General features: G+C 40.8%; 1 protein-coding gene across 4 annotated transcripts in view; it reads right to left on the bottom strand.

The window, feature by feature from the left end:
- Nucleotides 1-579: 579 nt before the first annotated feature.
- Nucleotides 580-18,808, bottom strand: part of LOC144683393 (S-adenosylhomocysteine hydrolase-like protein 1) — a 107,583-nt gene continuing 89,354 nt past the window's right edge. For 3 of the 4 annotated variants that reach the window (XM_078546358.1, XM_078546361.1, XM_078546362.1), the window contains exons 10-17: nt 17,503-17,591; nt 14,881-14,951; nt 14,142-14,236; nt 13,231-13,329; nt 12,009-12,077; nt 11,440-11,518; nt 9,872-9,992; nt 580-6,814 (exon numbers count right to left, since the gene is read on the bottom strand). In XM_078546358.1, coding sequence (XP_078402484.1) covers nt 6,808-6,814; nt 9,872-9,992; nt 11,440-11,518; nt 12,009-12,077; nt 13,231-13,329; nt 14,142-14,236; nt 14,881-14,951; nt 17,503-17,591 — 630 coding nt within the window. In that variant the 3' untranslated portion in view covers nt 580-6,807. Of the gene's footprint in view, nt 6,815-9,867; nt 9,993-11,439; nt 11,519-12,008; nt 12,078-13,230; nt 13,330-14,141; nt 14,237-14,880; nt 14,952-17,502; nt 17,592-18,808 lie in introns of those variants that run through there. The other variant, XM_078546359.1, reaches the window with a different exon arrangement.

Raw genomic sequence — 18,808 nt, 5'->3', positions numbered from 1 at the left:
CAAACTTGCAACTATAAAGTGCCTTATGTCTCTCAAAATATCCCAAAGCACATTATGACCAGTATGTTACCTGAAGTGAATTATTGCTTCTGTAGGAATATAGTATTATGAATATGCTAAACCTGTAGCTTTCAGAATCAATAAAGTTTATAAATTTTTAACCTGATGTCAATTATATGTTGTATTACCTTCATAAAGTTGTTGCTTGAGCAAAAGGCAAAAGCACCAGCACATTTCTGCTGCAGTAGGTGATCAGTAAACAAGAGACAGTGCACAGAGCAACAGGAAATCTAGTACTGCCATAAACTACATTGGAACTCAAAACACATCTGACCTTCATGGTTGATAGAGCCATTACCAAAATCTGCAGTCACCAATAAAGATTTGGGTTACAGGTTATCTCGAAACAGCTTATCTTGAAACAGCTCCATGATCAAAAGTTTAACAGGATACTTGCATTTGATCATGGGACTACCTTCAGTCTCAAAGCACTGAAGCAAGACAGACAATATACAACAAACAAAAAACACAATTAAACTTTTGGATGGGATGGAAAAGACAAGTGCGTATGAAACATGGTGATTGTTTAGGAGACCTTTATTAAGGTTAATGACATTTTTCATCTACTACTCTTCATAGTACAGCAATGAAAAAGGTTGTATGCAATAGAAAATTATCAAATAATATGTATTCTCTACTTTGAATATATCAAGTATTTCTTTAATTAGCTGAAATTGAGTAAGAATCTACATTGCTGGTTCACCCAGTGGCCCTTAGATTTTTCAAGCAATTGCCTTATCCTTTGAGAAATCAGGCTGAAAACAATGAGTAGTACCGGTTAAGAAACTGCACTATCTATTTTAAACTCTCTGTAAATGTAATATCCAGTTCAGATGACAACAATGACTTTGCATTAGGACATAGGTTACATCATATTGCAGTGACAATATGTTCCTGTCTCAAATCACTGTAGTTACAGAAAACCAAAATGGTAAAATCCTGCCGTGGTAGTGTTCTTTCCTCCATCCACACCTTTTGTTTTCAGTGGCTGTGTTTTATATTCATCCAAAATACAGTATACACTAGTACATATATAGTCCAAACTTTCAGTGAAGATTTAGTCACCAAGTTCACAGTTACAATTCTGCAGGTTTTTACAGAAGTTAATAGGATATTGCACTAGTTCTGGTACTAATCGGTTTCTTTCACAAACCACAAAAAGGTGTGCAATTCATACGCCTTACATGTGGTAATGAATCACAAGTCTTTCATCACAAATGAAATTCACCCATGTAAATGGACTGCTCCTAGCAAGCTAGTTGCCCATTTATTATACATCCATTACAGTTTAAATCGTAAAGGATAAGTTTTCATTGTGAAGAGTGTACAATAATACTTCAATGAAGAGTAGAGATTTTGTATTGTGAAAGTTACTTGGTTTATTTCTAGGAATTGCCTCATCTGTTTCCATTTATTCCTTTCTTAAAGATGCTGCTTAAGAGCCGGGGACAAAATCAAAACACTGAGCATGTGCATATGGAAAGAAAATTCACAAAAAGAACAAATTGTGAATGTTTTAGTTAACAAACAGCTGCAGTAAAGCACATGGTAGGAGTATGCAGCAATATTTTCACAAACCCAGTGCTATTTTTTGTCAATGTTGTGTGATACAAGGGTGATGACCCCAAAAGTAGCTGTAATCGATATATAACAAAGCAATTATTAGTCCTTTTTAATGTTATCAAAATGCTGTAGAATATATAAGACAATGGATTTCTTTATCCCATTTTCACATCTCCTTAACATATTTAATAAGTCTCCATCAAGATTTGACATGTACCAGTATTTGACATGTACAGATACACCAAAACCATTCAGCTCCCTCAGCCATATCCCCCATCTCCGCTGACTTATGACCACATCTGTCATATGTAACACATTAATGAAGCTTATTAGGAAATGGTAATTCCAGCAAGCCCATTAAACTCTCAAAACTTATTTCTCCTGATTCTTAAATGAGTATCTAACCTGGATTTTCAATGAACCACTAACTGATAGGGAGTGTGTTATTTAACTGTTTGTGGTCAGTATTGATGATTTTCCCATCAAAAGCATAATTACAAGAGAATCAATTGCCTAGTACATCCACTGCAAATATATACTCATGTGGAAATCCTTCCTGCTCTTAATTTTGACTATAATTATTTCTAAAAATCCTTAACTTCAACTACAGAGTTAATTCATTGAGTTCCATACACATTCATTGTTTGGAATTCTCTACTCCAGAGGGCTGTGGGTGTTCAGCCATCGAGTTATATCCAAGACCAAGGTCAATAGACTCTCGGACTCTAAGGAAATCAAGGGATATCAGGAAAAGGTGGGAAAGTGGAGTTGATATTGAAATTCAGCCATGATCTTGTTGATAGAGGAGCTGCTCGAGAGGTGGTTTTGTCTCCACCTGTTCTTCTTTCTTAGGTTCTTACTCTGTCTGGGTGGGGAAAACCCAGTGGAGTCATATAAAGAAAGGATATCCTCAGAGTGTCCACTCAGTTATCATCACATTTGCTGAGGCAGGGTTTAGTTGTTGGGAGGCAAGCAGAGAGTGACAGGGGTGGGGGGGGGGAATGGAAGAAAAGATTTTCCAAGTGTGTACCAGATATTGCCAGAAAAGGCTGCAAAATGAAAACTACACAAAACCTTCGTCACTTAAAACACCATCAATGTGGATCCCCATGCTACAAATTGTATCTGCTGTACAGGATTCCTCCTGCCACATGTCTCTTCAATGCATTGTCTCCCATGGTACTGCTAAGATGCATCTTCGCAGTGCTCAATGGGAAAGGGCCAAATTGGTCACTTGCAAATACCTTTGGAGTTACCTTTCCTTTAATTTAGTACAGGCGAAACCAAAGAGCAAAATATTTATCTTCCTGGCTCATGCTTTAGCTGTACACCCCATAATTAAGCTGAAGCAGGGAGAAATCACTTCAATACAAGAAAACAAAACCCTATTCCTTAAAGCGTAAAGAAATTTTAATAAAAATAATCTGCCATCACAGGTTTACGAAGAAAAGTACCAATTATCTTGAAAGAAGATTTTAACAGCGCTGTAGAAGCCAGCTTTACTGGCTGAAATATATGGATGGATATAATTAGCACGTCTGTTGTGTTTCTTTTTCAGCTGTATAGATTAATGAGGCATTACAGTCTTCTTAGAATCGTGCAATTCAGATTCATGCTGTAGCCACAATGCATACCCTTTTATTAGCAGTGATTGGCTTTTGGGCAAAGTTTGACCGAAGCTAGGATACAGGGTGAATATTCAATGAGAGCACCACATTGCCCACCTCTGAACACCATCTGTACATAGCCAGGAGTTGGGGTGGTCAGAAGCCCTGGGGTTTCCCTGTCTTTCCTCTGCCACACTCCTAGGCCATGGGAGCTTTCCTTTCAGTGCCAGATCTCCCATGCTGCTCTCCTGCTCTGCTACTCTACTGAAGCCATTTACATCCCCTTCTGTCTGATTTTCACCTAACTTTACCTCTTGCCATTCATCACTTTTGTCGTTTATTCACTCTTGCCCTCTACCTTTGTGTTATTTTCCTTATTCTGCAGCTCTGCACTCACTTAAAAACTATCTTTTAACACCTTCCCATTCTGATAAGTCCTCAAGAAGTTAACTCTGTCTCTCTCTCTCTGTGTCTGCAGATGCTGAAGAGTGTTTCCAGTTTTTATTTTCTGTTTTTATTATGGATTACTGTTTGAGATGTTTAAAACAGGCAGGAAGACAATTCATTGTTTAGCAAATACAAGTTCTAGAATTTGAGGTCTCTTAAGTTTGTGAAATTAAACATTAATTTTCACATTTATTAAGACATAATACACAAATTCTACAGTACTACATAAAAAGCAGCAGCTTATTTCCACCAGCAATACTGCAAATATAAATACAGCTAAATCCTGTTAATGGTAATACTCAGTGCCTGTTTAAAAACTGACTTGGACCGTGATGGGATGCTCCAATTTATAAAGGATCTACTAGAAATTCCATTTCCAGATTGGGAGGGGTGGAACATTTAACATCAAGTTGAAAGGGACTGTTGTACTTATCAGTTTTCTCTCCTCTTCCTCTTATTTATTCCAGGAGATATCATAACAGTTTTGAGAAAAAAAAAGACATTATAGTCAAAGTAGGACCATTTATTATCTCCTCTTATGTATTAATATTGGTAGATTCACACTCAAAGTTTTCACAGCCTATAGCTTTACACTATTAGCATTTATCAAATGTTAAACCTCATTGGGCAGACGTTTAGTTACCAGTTATTCAGATGGCATTTTTGGAATCATTTACCTGAAGCTGGCATGGGTATGGCACTGCAATGAGCTCATGATATAGCCCTGCAAACATAGCATGTATGACGAAGGGGGAAAAAAATGGCTACATCTGATAAATGAATGGAAGTTGGAGCTAGAGTGCCATCTCTCAGCTCACATTACACTATGGTCAAGAGCTCCTAATTTAAAAATAAGACTGCTCCACTAATGTTCACCACCATGCTTTTATTTCCTACTTTAGTTCCCAGGGCAACGTGCATTAGATTTCTCAACAATTGATCTCCCATCACTGGCAGTGAGAGGATGCATTGCTGGTAAGACTGCTCCTAGTTTTTCCCCTACCCTCATTATGGAGTGCTGAAAAAGGTGCGCTGCCTAGCAACTCAAGCAAGGTCCAACAATCCCCTCCCCAATAAGGGCAGATGCGAGATCAATATCCTACTGTTAAAAGGGATGAATTGATTCCAAACTCTAGATTTCTCACTGAGCAATTTGCTTTGCTGCCATTTCAGAGTAGCATTTTGACAACCCATCTATTTTTGTGGTGGTGTCTACATAAACTGTGTGTGTTCACAACATGAAGGGAAATCTAGGAAAATGAAATACAGGTTCATTACAGCAAACGGGATGGTGAGAACATTTTTAGGAAATATTGAGTCAGGCCCATCAGAAAAGACATGTAAATTTATTCAAATGCATTCAAAAAGAGGAGTGGATAAATACACTGGCCCGGTGGAGAAAAATGGAAAGTTTTTTTTTTAAAAAGGCAGCAAGTTGTTTTTGATCTAGAACATGCTGCCTAACTTGAGAGCAGATTTAATAGCAACTTTCAAAGGCAAATTGATAAATACTTAAAAAGGCAACGTTTGAAGAGCATTGGAGAAAGAGCGAGGAGCAGTGAGAGCAATTGGATAGCACTTTCCAATAGCTGGCACAGGCAAGATGGTCTGAATGATCTCTCTGTGCAGTACGATCTATGATTCTATGAAATCTGCATCACAAATCGAATAAAGCAAGTTAGTTTTGCACACATTGCTCCAAATTGAGACAGTAGCAGTTCTGAAAATATTGCAAGGGAGATTCTTCCCCTTCCTATTTAATAATCTAGCTTTAAACAAATGAACACAAGGTGCTAGGAAACAGGCTTTACAATTCAGACTTCTAATGTTATGCTTCTATATCAGGAGATCCAAAATTAACAAAATCAGAGTCATTCCCATAAGACAACACAGAAGCAATTTTTGATTGAAAAATCCTTCCTGTTTCTACAATGATTTTTAAATTCTTTATTTTTTTTAAAATATATCTTTTTCATGTAACTGGAGTTAAAGTATTTTCTGGTCCCACTGCTCGGTATACAACCTTAGAGGCTCATTGGCATAAAACCCACAGTATTAATAGAGGTCACCAGCAGAATCCAGTGCTTGTTCATGGTCCAGAAAAAGCATTTGCAAAATAAAAAGCCCTATCACAAAAAGTACATAATTGCTGAAATGTTTTGTTTGTATACAGCAAGTGTCTGTGGAATATAAAGCCAAAAAGACTCAACCAGAGGTTCGTGCTTGTCACCACAAACTCCATTTGGCACAATCTTATGACAAACTTGCTCTAATATGATTCTGTCAAAATGTAACCGTCTAGAATTAGAATGCTGACACCTTAAAATTAGTTTCCCTGTCAAACCAGCAGATGTAAGCTTCTAATTTTCCTTGCCTGATTGATAATGATTTGTGTCCTGAAGTGTAACATCTAGTGGTGTCAATATATTAAAGCGCATAAGTAAGGCTAGCATTGCATGAAAGAGAGGTGAACTCAAATTCTGCATAAACAAAACCATTCACATTTTTTTGGCTACATAGTGATATTTACAACTGTTTTAGTACTGAATCGGGTTGGTTTAAAAGTTGATACTCATCATTTATTACAGTCAGCACTGGTTCCTGAAAAGACATGAGTATCATACAACTATACTGACAATTACCAAATTGGTTTTGATTGCCACCAACAAAGGGTTTTAAAAAAAAACAGTTAAAACAAGGAAATCCTTTGGAACATTTTGAACTGAGCTTAAAGCTCAGGTCTTGGACTAAAACAAAACAGGAAAGACAAAGCAAAAAAATAAAGATAATTTTTTTTTAAATTATTACAGTACTACTTGTTTGCACATCAATCATATACAGGCTCAAGTGATTTCATGGAGACTGTACTGACACAATATAATGTGACAGTTACATCTCCCGGCAGTAAATTAGAAAATCAAAACACTCATTAATAATTGGAGGAGTATAGAAAAGAATATGCAATCAAAAGACCAGGCTGTGAAAGGAATAAGATGCCTAGGAGTGCAGAAATGCTCTTCAGATACATTTAGTGAGCATTTAAACAGCTAGGCTGGCTCCTACTATACATTCTTCTACTGAGGTGTCAGACAACTTGGTCCTTCTTCCAATCATTTTGGTTCTGCTCCATCTAATACCTGCAGGGGGGAAAAAAAATATTCTGTGTAAAAGAGGAGCTCTCCTGACAATTCCATTAATGGTTAACACTGCGTGTATAAGTCCTACCCCTCCATTTAAGCACAAATAATTGTGTGTACTATCCTACTCTTTACACGAAAAGTTGCTCCACTAAACTAGCCTAAGCAATTTTTTTTTCTCACTACAATCAATGGAATATTGACCAAACTGTTAGTGATTATAGAGTACACAATGCAACTGATAGCACAGGCTATGTGTGTGTAGATAAATAATATATATAGTAATGTAGGGCAATTGAAACAAAACACAGTGAGATCATTATCAGCACCAAAATAGTTGTTTCTGTTCAAATATAATGCTCGTCCAACAGGTAATTTCACGAGAATTTAAAAATGGTCCTGCATTTTGTGTTTGTCCTTGCACAGAAATGCTCGCGGTATGTTGTAACTCAATGTTTCAAAGTTTCCATCAGCTTATTTATTCAATATTTGTGTCAACATTTCCCCACCCCCCCCCTCTGCAACCCGGACTCCCACATGGTGAGGTGCTCATTTATGAGGAGGACCCAGGCATCAGGTTTCATTGTAGGCTTGATATTGGTTACTGAATGAGGTGATTACAGTTCTTTCTTTTAGGATTTCTTGAGTTAAAACCAACGGCTTTGGATCCCAAAATGTGGAGCTAGCCATTATTTTATGAAACTATGGGCAGAATTTTTGCCGTCGGCAAGCAGGGGGCGGGGCCCACTCGCCGACACGTAAAATGACGCGGGATGATGTCGGGCGGAACCCCCGACGTCATCCCACCCCGTTTAAATTTTCAGGAAGGCGGGGGCGCAGCAAAGGGCAGAATTTTGCCCTTGATGGGCGTGCGGGTCCCACCGGCTTGGCGGCAGGCGGGCAGCTGACCCCCGCTGCCGAAACGGTGCCCGCCGCCATGTTGAGTGGGCGGGCCAATTAAGGCCCCACCCAGCGGCCTGTCCGGCAGGAAGCGCTTCCTGTGCGGGGGCGGGGAGGGAATCCCCAGCTGTCAAAGTGCGCTCTGAGGCAAAGTGCTGTCTCAGGGATTTTACTGACAGGTAAGAAAAGTCAAAAAATAGAGAAACATTAAAATTATTAACATGTCCCCCTCATGTGACAATGTCACACGAGGTGGGACATGTTAATAAGAAACACATAAAGTTTATTAAATTTTTTAAAAATGGACATGAAACTTCATCCCGCCAGTGGATGAAGTTTCATGAATAATCTGGAACCCACTGGGGCTCCTGGCCTGCCCGCCAGCCTTAAGGTTGGACGGGCAGGGTCTTTAACAAGGTTAATTAGCCTGTCAATGGCCTCAATTGGCCACTGACAGGTTGGCGGGCAGCCAGCTGATTTCGCTGTCCGCCCGCCTTCCTGAAGATTTAAATAGACCAGGATGACATCAGGGGTTCCTCCCGACATCATCCCGCATCATTTTCCCCTCGGCGAGCGGGCCCCGCCCCCAAATCGCCGAGGGGAAAATCCTACAGAAAATCAGCTGCGGGCCCGCCGACCTGTCAATGGCCAATTGAGGCCATTGACTGGATCAATTATGTAATTAAAGGACCTGCCCGTCCAACCTTAAGGTTGGTGAGTCGGCCAGGAGCCCCGGCGGGAATCGAGAAAACATGAAACCTCATCCAGCGGTGGGATCAGGTTTCATGTCGGGTTTTAAAAAGTTTATTAAAGTTATTATGTAAATTATGAACATGTCCCATCTCATGTCACATGAGGGGGACATGTTAGGGAATTTTTTTTTTTCTATTTTTCAAACGGTCAGCGATCTCCCTGAGGCAGCACTTAGCCTCAGGGAGATGTGCACTTTTTCGTGCACATGCGTGAAAGATCGCACTCTCGCTTTTGGGGAATCCCCCCACCCCCCACAGCGCTTCCTGGCGGATGTCACGTTGGGCGGGCCTTAATTGGCCCGCCCTCATAAAATGGCAGCAGGGCCCACTTCTCCGGCGGGGATCAGCTCCCCGCCCGCCGGAGATTGGGTCAGGCCCACCCACCCGACAGGCAGAAAATCAGAAAATTCTGTCCATTGAGTTTTTGAAAGCAAGGATCATGTTACGTGTGCGAGGAGCTCCCTCTGGTGGCTCAGTTGGGTAAAGGCAGCAAAGGTAAAGCTGAATATCTGGGTTTCTGTCAATTATATAGTGCTTCACATCAGAAATTTGAGTCACAACAGTAATGAAAGAATCATACACACAAAGATATAAGATGTTCAATGTTTTGCAATGCAAAAGTCTGTGCTCAGGGGCAATTTAGTTTCTTCAAGTAAATACTATGGGAAGAATTCTCCCCCCATCGGGGGGGCGGGGGGGGGAGTGCAGGAGCGGGCACAGGCAGGCGCGCTTCCGATCGGCACCCCCGATTGGGGGCGCGCCACCATTTTTACACGGGCAGGCCAATTAAGATCCGCCCAGCATGACGTCTGCCAGGATGCGCTATGCGCTCTCTGTGCAGGCAGGAGGGGATTCCCTCAATCGAGAGTGTGCTCTTTCACGCACTGATCTCCCTGAGGCCAAGTGCAGCCTCAAGGAGATCGGCTCCGAAGTAAAAGTGGTAAAGGTACAAAACCAAAATTTCCCTGACATGTCCCCTCATGTGACACTGTCAGATGAGCTGCGACATGTCCATCACTTTAAATCAAACATTTATTACATTTTTAAAAACCCTCATGAAACCTCATCCCTGCCAGTGGATGAGGTTTCGTGCTTTTTCTGAAGCCCGCCAGGGCTCCCAGCCTGCCCACCAACCCTAAAGTTGGGCAGGCAGGTCCATTAATGTGGTTAATGACTTAGTTAAGGGCCTCAATAGGCCATTGGCAGGTCAGCGGGTGCACAGCTGATTTGGCTGCGCCCCCGCTGACCTGAAAATTGAAATGACACAGGGTGAGGTCGGGAGTTTCGCCCCGCCCCCACTCGCTGACCTAAATATCCTGCCCTACGAATAACTTTACATGGCAAATCTTAAACAATTCCACTAAATATGTGCATTGATATCAGGGTTTATTATACGGGAGTTTACCTGTAGTAATTAGGTTTGAAGGGTCCATTTTTGTTCAGGCCAAGATATTTCGCCTGATCATCTGTCAATTCTGTCAAGTGTGCATCAAAGGTTGGCAGATGCAAACTGGCAACGTACTCATCTGTAAGGGGACAAGATTTATTGAAAAACAAATGCTGGAAAGAAGTGTTGAATAACTGATTCAAGTAACATTGGGAACTCAGACAATTGTGTTCCCCAACTGTTGACTGAAATACTTATTAGGACAACTAAATTTGTGAAACTTTCTCCAGAATTTTAAGTTATTAGTGCCACAGTAACACTATACACTGCATAATTTCAGTCCTCCCAATTCTTTTTATCCAAGATGCAGCTCTACAATGGAAAGCACAATACTATGTACTTGGACTTCCAGAAGGCCTTTGACAAGGTGCCGCACAGGAGGCTGCTCAGTAAGATAAGAGCCCATGGTGTTAGGGGCAAGGTACTAGCATTGATAGAAGATTGGCTGTCTGGCAGGAGGCAGAGAGTGGGGATAAGGGGGTCCTTCTCAGGATGCTGGCCGATGACTAGTGGAGTTCCGCAGGGGTTTAGTGTTGGGACCACAACTTTTCACTTTATACATTAATGATCTAGATGAAGGAACTGAGGGCATCCTGGCTAAGTTTGCAGATGATACAAAGATAGGTGGAGGGAAAGGTAGTATTGAGGAGGCGGGGAGGCTACAGAAGGATTTGGACAGGTTAGGAGAATGGGCAAAGAAGTGGCAGATGGAATACAACGTGGGGAAATGTGAGGTCATGCACTTTGATAGGAAGAATAGAGGCATAGACTATTTTCTAAATGGGAGAGAATTCAGAAATCTGGAGTGCAAAGGGACTTGGGAGTCCTAGTCCAGGATTCTCTTAAGGTTAACTTGCAGGTTGACGCGGTAGTTAGGAAGGCAAATCCAATGTTGGCATTTATTTCAAGAGGACTAGAATATAAAAGCAGGGATTTGCTGCTGAGGCTTTATAAGGCTCTGGTCAGACCACATTTAGAATATTGTGAGCAATTTTAGGCCCCGTATCTCAGGAAGGATGTTCTGGCACTGGAGAGGGTCCAGACGAGGTTCACAAGAACGATCCTAGGAATGAAAGGCTTAACATATAAGGAACGTTTGAGGACTCTGGGTCTATACTCGATGGAGTTTAGAAGGATGAGGGGGGATCTGATTGAAACTTACAGTAAACTGAAAGGCCTGGATAGAGTGGACGTGGGGAAAATGTTTCCATTAGTAGGAGAGACTAGGACCCGAGGGCACAGCCTCAGAGTAAAGGGAAGACCTTTTAGAACAGAGGTGAGGAGAAACTTCTTTAGTCAGAGAGTGGTGAATCTATGGAATTCATTGCCACAGAAGGCTGTGGAGGCCAGGTCATTGAGTGTATTTAAGACGGAGATAGATAGGTTCTTGATTGGTATGGGGATCAAAGGTTACGGAGAGAAGGCGGGAGAATGGGGTTGAGAAACTTATCAGCCATGATTGAATGGCGGAGCAGACCCGATGGGCCGAATGGCCTAATTTCTGCTCCTATGTCTTATGGTCTTACCCATCTTTTTAGGCAGGAGATACACATCTTGTTTGTAGCGCCCCTCAGGAGCATTGTAGAGCTCTATCAGAGCCAGTGCCTGCACAGAAATCAGTACATGTCATTAACTTATATGTGATAAACAGGATTGGTATAAGGCCATATATCCTGGGCATTTCACTTTTGTAAAACATTATTTAAATTTTGTTGCTTATATTTCGTCATTGTCCATTGAACAAATTTAGTGCCTTGGTAGTTGCAACATGAGAGCACTGGGTCTAGTGGCAAGGAGACCAGGGATCTGCTTTTTCAACTGATGCTTGCTTTTGAACTCACTTAACAGGGCAGTTATTACTGGGTAGCTGTCAGCGTTTGTCAAATATAATGTTTTAGAGAAAGAAGACATTTGTATTTCATTTCTGAGCAGTGCTGCCCGAAAGGTGAGTGAAGCTGTCACTTGGCGAAAATGTAATATACAGAATACACGAGATACAAGGTTATTTGGAATAAAATACCAACAGTCAGATTACAAGAGGGCTCTGCTGCACTGCAATTAAAGTATTTATTGGTGTTCCCATCTAGTCATTTACCTGAGTGGTTGCTGTGATTGAAAGAACAAAAGTGGGAACAGTTGAACAGCTCAAGTTTAGAAGGCGACCCTAAAGCAAAAAAGAGGAGGGAATTTATTAAACTGGCATTTTGTACAGTTTTATACAAAACCGTACACCGGTTTTCACCGAACACTATTCCTTAGCTGATATGGCAGACAAGTGAAATGGCAGGCAGCACAAGCATTCTGTAGAGAAAAATGCACCAGGTATGAGCTACTGTTACAAAGCTTCTGTGTGGGCAGCAACCAGTCACCTCCTCTCCAGCAATTATTTACTGCAAGTTCCACACAATCCCCAAAAATGATTCGATACAAGTCCCACAGTGTCATCGGTTTAATTACAGTGCTTTCTTTTCTCAAACCTTTGCTTGTTTCCCAGCCCAATATCTGTGCACCACAATTCAGGCCAAAAGAACTGCCAACACCCTGCTTTCAGACTTCATCTTTTCCTATTCTATAATCCGTTGCTAGGAAGCAAGCTTGTGGCCCAAATTGATCCACTTATTGATTTTTCCATCTCTCACTCTCAAGGCTCGCTTGGCAAACCTACAAAACTGGAGCTTTAAGCTCGTGATTTACATTTTCTGAACCCTGCCACAGATGGATGCCCCTCCACAATGAAGGCCTGTCAGCTGTGAGCACACTTTCTTTTTAAACATTCAAAAGTTTTCAAAGAGTGCCTCCATCTTGAGGCACCCTCTCTGTCTCTAACCTACAGTGGCAGCACCCACCTCTTCCAGTAGTGCTACCAGCTGCCCAGAGCCGTGGACACTCTCACTGACCTTCCTGCCTGCACAGCACACCCACCATCCTTAATTGGATGGGGCTCCTGAGGCAACCTGTTAATTGGCCACCACCTGGAAAATTGCACTGTGGTTTCCGGGGGTGGGGGGACCCCAGAAACTTTCGGGGTTGGAAATGGTCCTAGTCTGCATTTAAAAACTAAAGTATAAAATTCCGACTTCAGTGCTTGCTGAAACAGCCGAAAGGCTGTTTGAATAAGCTATCGGAGGGCTGCATGCACCAATAGAACTGCATCCAGGTAAAACTCTGTCTTCAGCAATGGAGAAAAGTATATGTCTGCCTTGTAATTCCCAGCAGCTTTGTACTCTCAATATTATCATCCATAAAACTGGCGTAAGCTACCTTGAAATTATTCCTGTACAGATTATTACTCTAGAAGCAGAACGAAGTGTACAAACCTCAGCTAAAAGCACAACACGCTTCCCATCTGGCCAAATCACGTGGTCAACTTGAGACCGTACACGCTCCCATGTCAGTTCTGGAGTGCGTAGGCTAGCCTGCAATAGAGAGTTTGCAATGATAAGCAGATCTGAATATTACAAAATATAGATCAATAAAACCATTGGACAAACAAGCAAACAAAAAAATTTACTATATACCATTTTACTGATCTAATTACTTGCATTCAAAATTAATTCATATTTTAATCAATAACTGCTCTTAATTTAGTAAAAGCTTTTAACATAGCAAATCATGAAGCTAAATTTTTTTGGTAAATAAAAAGTATCATCAGACACTTTACTAAACAGGATCATAATGTCAAGTAGCATTGCTACTGTGCTGAGTATAGATTAAGAGCAGAGCTAGCATCCATTAGGCTCTGAGTAGCACCTCCCAGGTCCACAACATCCACCACCTAGAAGGGCAGAGGCAGCAGGGCAGCCCTGTTGTCTCTGGGATCCTCTCCAGGTATGAACACCGTCCATATCAGAAATATGTTACTTCATCCTTGTTGAGTTGGAGTCCAGTAGCTCCTTGACTCGCAGCACTTTGGGAATGCCTTTTGGGCACGGGAGGGAAATAAACTTGCAGGGTAGTGGGGATCGAGCGGGTGAGTGGGCCTGACTGGACTGGACTGCACTACGGAGAGCTGACATGGACTTAATGGACCGACTGGCCTCTTTCTGTGCTGTTATAATTCTATGATTCTTTTATAATCTCAAAATAGAAGGGGTCATTGGCCAATTGTGGCTGTCTGCATGCTAGCTCCACACGTGAGCTAATTGTTTTAATCCCAATTCCCTGTAGCTGTAACAGCTTTCTCAAGAGTTCAATGTCACAGTGCAAGTTTGTGATAACCTTGCCTTACCACATCAATTTCCGTGTTGGAATGCCCCATGTTGCAGACAATACAGCCGTTTTTCATTCGGTCAAGTTGTTCCCTAGTAACAACATTTTTGTTACCTAAAGATAGAACGTATTCATTTAAAAATAAGTACATAATATGTAAGTATAGTCATGGCCATATACACCTGAAATACAAAATAAAGAGCAATTTACAAGATGCATCATTGCTAGTAATATACAAGCGTGTTCATTCACAGTTGATTACTGAGGAATATGATCAGCAGCTCTACGATCATTATGATCAATCATTGAAAAGTCAATTTGACAACATGACATGTCACTGTGCATCAACTTCCAGAGTACACTGGACACTTGCTTCTGGTAACAAAGCAAAAGAAAAGTTAATTTAAAAGAGAAAACAAAAAATAATGCAATAAATTTGTGGTTGTGCTTTTCAACTAAATTAAATATTCACAGAAACCGAGTGGCAAAACCCCAATTCTACTAGAGTCGGATATAGGGGTGCATCCAATTCATATCTAAACAGTACATTCAGTAAATTAACCTAATATTTGACTCACCTCTGTCACTATTTCATTTTTTCAAATCATATTTTTAGGGCATTTTCAGAGTGCCAAGGTTTTTGCCTTCCCCCATCCCATAGCTCACTTCCAAAGCAATATTTTCAAGCACACTAGGTAGAATGGGTTGCTAATTAAGACATTGTGCATGCTGTAGCTACATCTGTATCTCTCCAGTACCTGTGCAAGTAATGATCAAATCCCCCTGTCGTACGACTTCATTCAGTTTCATCACACGAAATCCGTCCATACTACAGGGAAAAAAAATTCTCAATAAAAATAAAGCAGTGAATGCCCTTGTCTGAATTTTGTTTTTGCTTTTGACACAAGGGTCAGCTACTTATAATTTTATCAAATCACAGTGAAGACTGATGGCACTCACAAAGTGATAAACCGTACTTCTAATGTTAATGATAACCGATGGCCTAATGGTTTTAAAGGTCCATTTAGGTTGAAATCCAGGTAGTGTGCCTCTTTAGTCAGTTCTGTCAAGGTGGACTGAATATTACTGGATAGCATACAAACTTAAGAAATAGGAACAGGAGTGGGCTGGTCAATAAGATCATGGATCATGGTAGCCCTTCTACAATCAGCTCCACTTTCCCGTCCAATTGTCATATTCCTGGATTCTTTCGTGTCCATAAATCAACTGATCTCAATCCTGAATATATTTTTTGCCTGAGCATCCACAGCCCTGCTGGGTAGAGAATCCTAAAGATTCACAACCCCTCAGTGAAGAGATTTCTCCTCATCTCTGTCCTAAACGGCAATCCTCTAATCCTGACACTATGACCGATCCTCTCCAGCCAGGGGAACCCGCCTCTCAGCATCTACCCTGTCAAACTCTCTAAGAATTTTATACTTTCAATGAAGTCATCTCTTATTCTTCCAAACTCCAGAGAATAATGGACAATTCTACTCAATCTCTCCTCACAGGAGAGCATTCTCATTCCAGGAACCAACCTAGTGAACCTTTGTCGCACACTTTTTAAGGCAGGTATGTCATTCCTTAGTTGTAAGGAGACAAAAAGGTACACAGTTCTGCAGGTATGGTCTTGCCAAAGGTCTATATAATGGCCCAAAAGATTTCCTTACTCTTACATTCCAAACCCCTTGCAACAAAGGCTAACATGCCATTTGCCTTCCTAATTTGCTTGCTGCACTTGGAGGTTAATTTTCTGTGATTTGCATGCATTATCAGGAGTTAAATGCTCTTCAACCAAATTAAGTTGATTGATTAAACACTGCTAATGGTCCAAGGGATTATTTATCAGTTAAATGCACAAAAATGTAAGATTTTCATGATAAATTTGTCATCTATTGAATGATTGGTTCAATATCGCCATAGGATTCAGCCATTTTGTTACATGATTCAGAGATCACTAAAAATATTTGCAAATTAGTCATTTTGTTACTTTTAAAACTTATCTTCTCCCTGCCAGGTTTCTCTCCTTTCCACCTGAAGCCACTAATTCCTAGAGGGATACAATTCCACTGGTGTCAGTTGCCTCTAGCGCATATCCCAAATGACCATTCCTCATTATATTCATGAAATCATCTGTATGAGAAATCACTGCTGGACACCATCGCGTTCACAGCAGTAGTCACTGGTTAGAACAAGAGCCTGTGATGATTTTTTTCCTTCCCTGGCCTAGGTGAACCACAGTGACTAAAGATCAGCCAACAACATGGACAGGGAATTGAACCTAGGAAAATGGCTAGCCAGAATTCACTGAATCATGAGGAAAGCGTAATTTGTCCCTTTTGAGTGTAGAGTGGGGGGAAAATTGTGTTCAGCTTTCTTTCCTCTACACATGCAAGTGTACACCTGCTCTTCCCTACCGCCTCTTATACCCCACCCAGAAGCTTACTACAGCAGCAGTGGATTGCTCTAGCTTCTGGCTGGGAAGTCATAGTTAGAAGCATATCTTAGATCCACCTTATTTGCTTAGAAGGTCTTCTCTATGTCAGATTGGTGGCCGCGTAATTTATAGAAGGCTTACTTAACGTTGCTGTGGGCTAACTGTGCAGCTGCATCAATCCAACATGATGCAGACCAGAAGATTCCAGATTTGATCACTGGTTTATGTGAAATTAGCTGGTGTCTCCCCGCTGGAACACTAAAATTGGCCTACACAAGCTGGCCTAGGAAAGAAAAAGATCAGCAAGATTGATATCCGGGGTGACACCTACTAGAAATGGGAGGATGTTGATTTTAGGCGAGGAAAAGACCAGCTTCATTTTTGACGTCCTGGCTAATAAAACTATATGTTGACCCTCATATCTTCAGGGCTCAAGAGTGAGCATTAGCACCAAAAAACAAGCCTAAAATTGCTAAAGAGTAAAATAAATGCATTTTTTCCCCAGTATAAACTCTTTCATGACCAAAAAAAGTTAATTTAGCTTTTGGAATAATCCTCCTTTTCTTTTGTGTGATACCTGCAAAAGTACTTGTAGTTGTGGTTTAATAGCAAATGCAGATGAAGATAAATGTGCCTAAACACAGGATCATTCTCAGCCTAAAGTATTCGTGGAGTTAAAAGAAGAAATCGCACTTTCAATGTTGAAGTTTTCCTGTATCATTCAATTATGAACCAAACTGAGGAACATCAATTGGATATAGTTTTTCTCAGAGGAAAGCATCGCAAAAAGGCTAAACAAGGCAGAAATTTAATCCATAACTAAGTACTCAACATAGCTCAGTTTCACCCGAAGGGGTCTGCTAGTCCCCGGTTCCCTTAGCCAAAAATAGGTGAAGTTTGAGCATGGAGCTACAAAAACCAGTGAAAACAGCCATCTTACCAAGCCTGTAAAGCACAAATTGGATCGATCTCTGTCACATACACAATAGCACCCAGTGCCTTCAGAGCAGCGCAGCAGCCTTTCCCAACCTATAAAAACATATTTTAAAAATTGCATTATTATTCTTTTTTTCTTTACAGTTTTTCAGCTTGAGGAACAGCAAATATGATCTATGGAACTCTTTTACTGATACACGGTTTACTGCAAACTATTTCAAAAGCAAGTTCAAACGAAATTTTAAGTGGCTGCAAGAGAATATTTTAAAAAAACAAAGGATAGAAATCTGAAATGAAAATTGAAAATATAGGAAATAAGCAAATTTCAGCCATTATCTACATAGCATTGAAGAGAACAAAGAGCAGAGAAACAGGCCATTCAATGCAACTGGTCCATGCCACCCTCTCTTCATCTAACCCTTCTTCTCCTTTCACTCTCATTTGTTTACCACCTTCCCCTTGAACACATCGAAATGAGAAAGGCAGGCTAACATTTCAGAATTTGTGACAAAGCTTTGCACCACATCTTCTGTAACAATTGACTGACAGACAGCATTTGTTCTTAATTTTCGAACAGCCATTTCTCTTGAACCGGCATTCTTAACAGCAGTTACTAATGCTGCTTTCTTTTCTCTAAATTCAGAGCCAGTAAAGTAAGACTCTTGCTATTCTGACAGTTCTCTGTGTTAGCCATCTTCCACACCTGCAGCTTTGCCTGGGTTCCTAGGTAGGAGTGACTGATACAACATTCTCATTACTGCATTCATCATTCTACCTGATACAGAAAATAAGCATGGGGCAAGCTGCATTTCATTTGTTTTGGTATTATTTTTACAAACACATTCTCTAGGTTAATTACAGTATGTTAATGCAACAACCAACTTCCCTACAAGAGATGCATTAGCGACAGCTTCCACACATGCAAGTTGACAAAGAAAGGGGGAGGGGCTGAGGGAGTGCTTAGCAGTGCATTCCTAACACCAAAAACGTAACTTTGGTTATTTCACTTTTGCATTTGCAAAGAAAGTATGGGAATGAAGGACCATGTAATACATGAATCATTCTGCTGTCTTTCTGCGAGGGGCACTGACTCTCAATACTTTTGTGCAATAATAGCTTGTTCAGAAGTTGCAACACTTTTTCATTTATGTACAATAGCTGCCACAGCACCAGCAACAGAATCCAAATCAACAGGAATGCGCTCTCAGAACAGCTTACAAATCAGATATCCAATGATCCAATATTTGCATAATGACCATGCAAAAATTACAAAAATCAAGACCAGCAATCTGCAGTTAACTGGAATGAGT

Source organism: Cetorhinus maximus, chromosome 8, assembly GCF_964194155.1.
Source record: "Cetorhinus maximus chromosome 8, sCetMax3.hap1.1, whole genome shotgun sequence".
NCBI classification, from domain to species: domain Eukaryota; kingdom Metazoa; phylum Chordata; class Chondrichthyes; order Lamniformes; family Cetorhinidae; genus Cetorhinus; species Cetorhinus maximus.
This window is presented reverse-complemented; position numbering and strand designations above follow the sequence as displayed.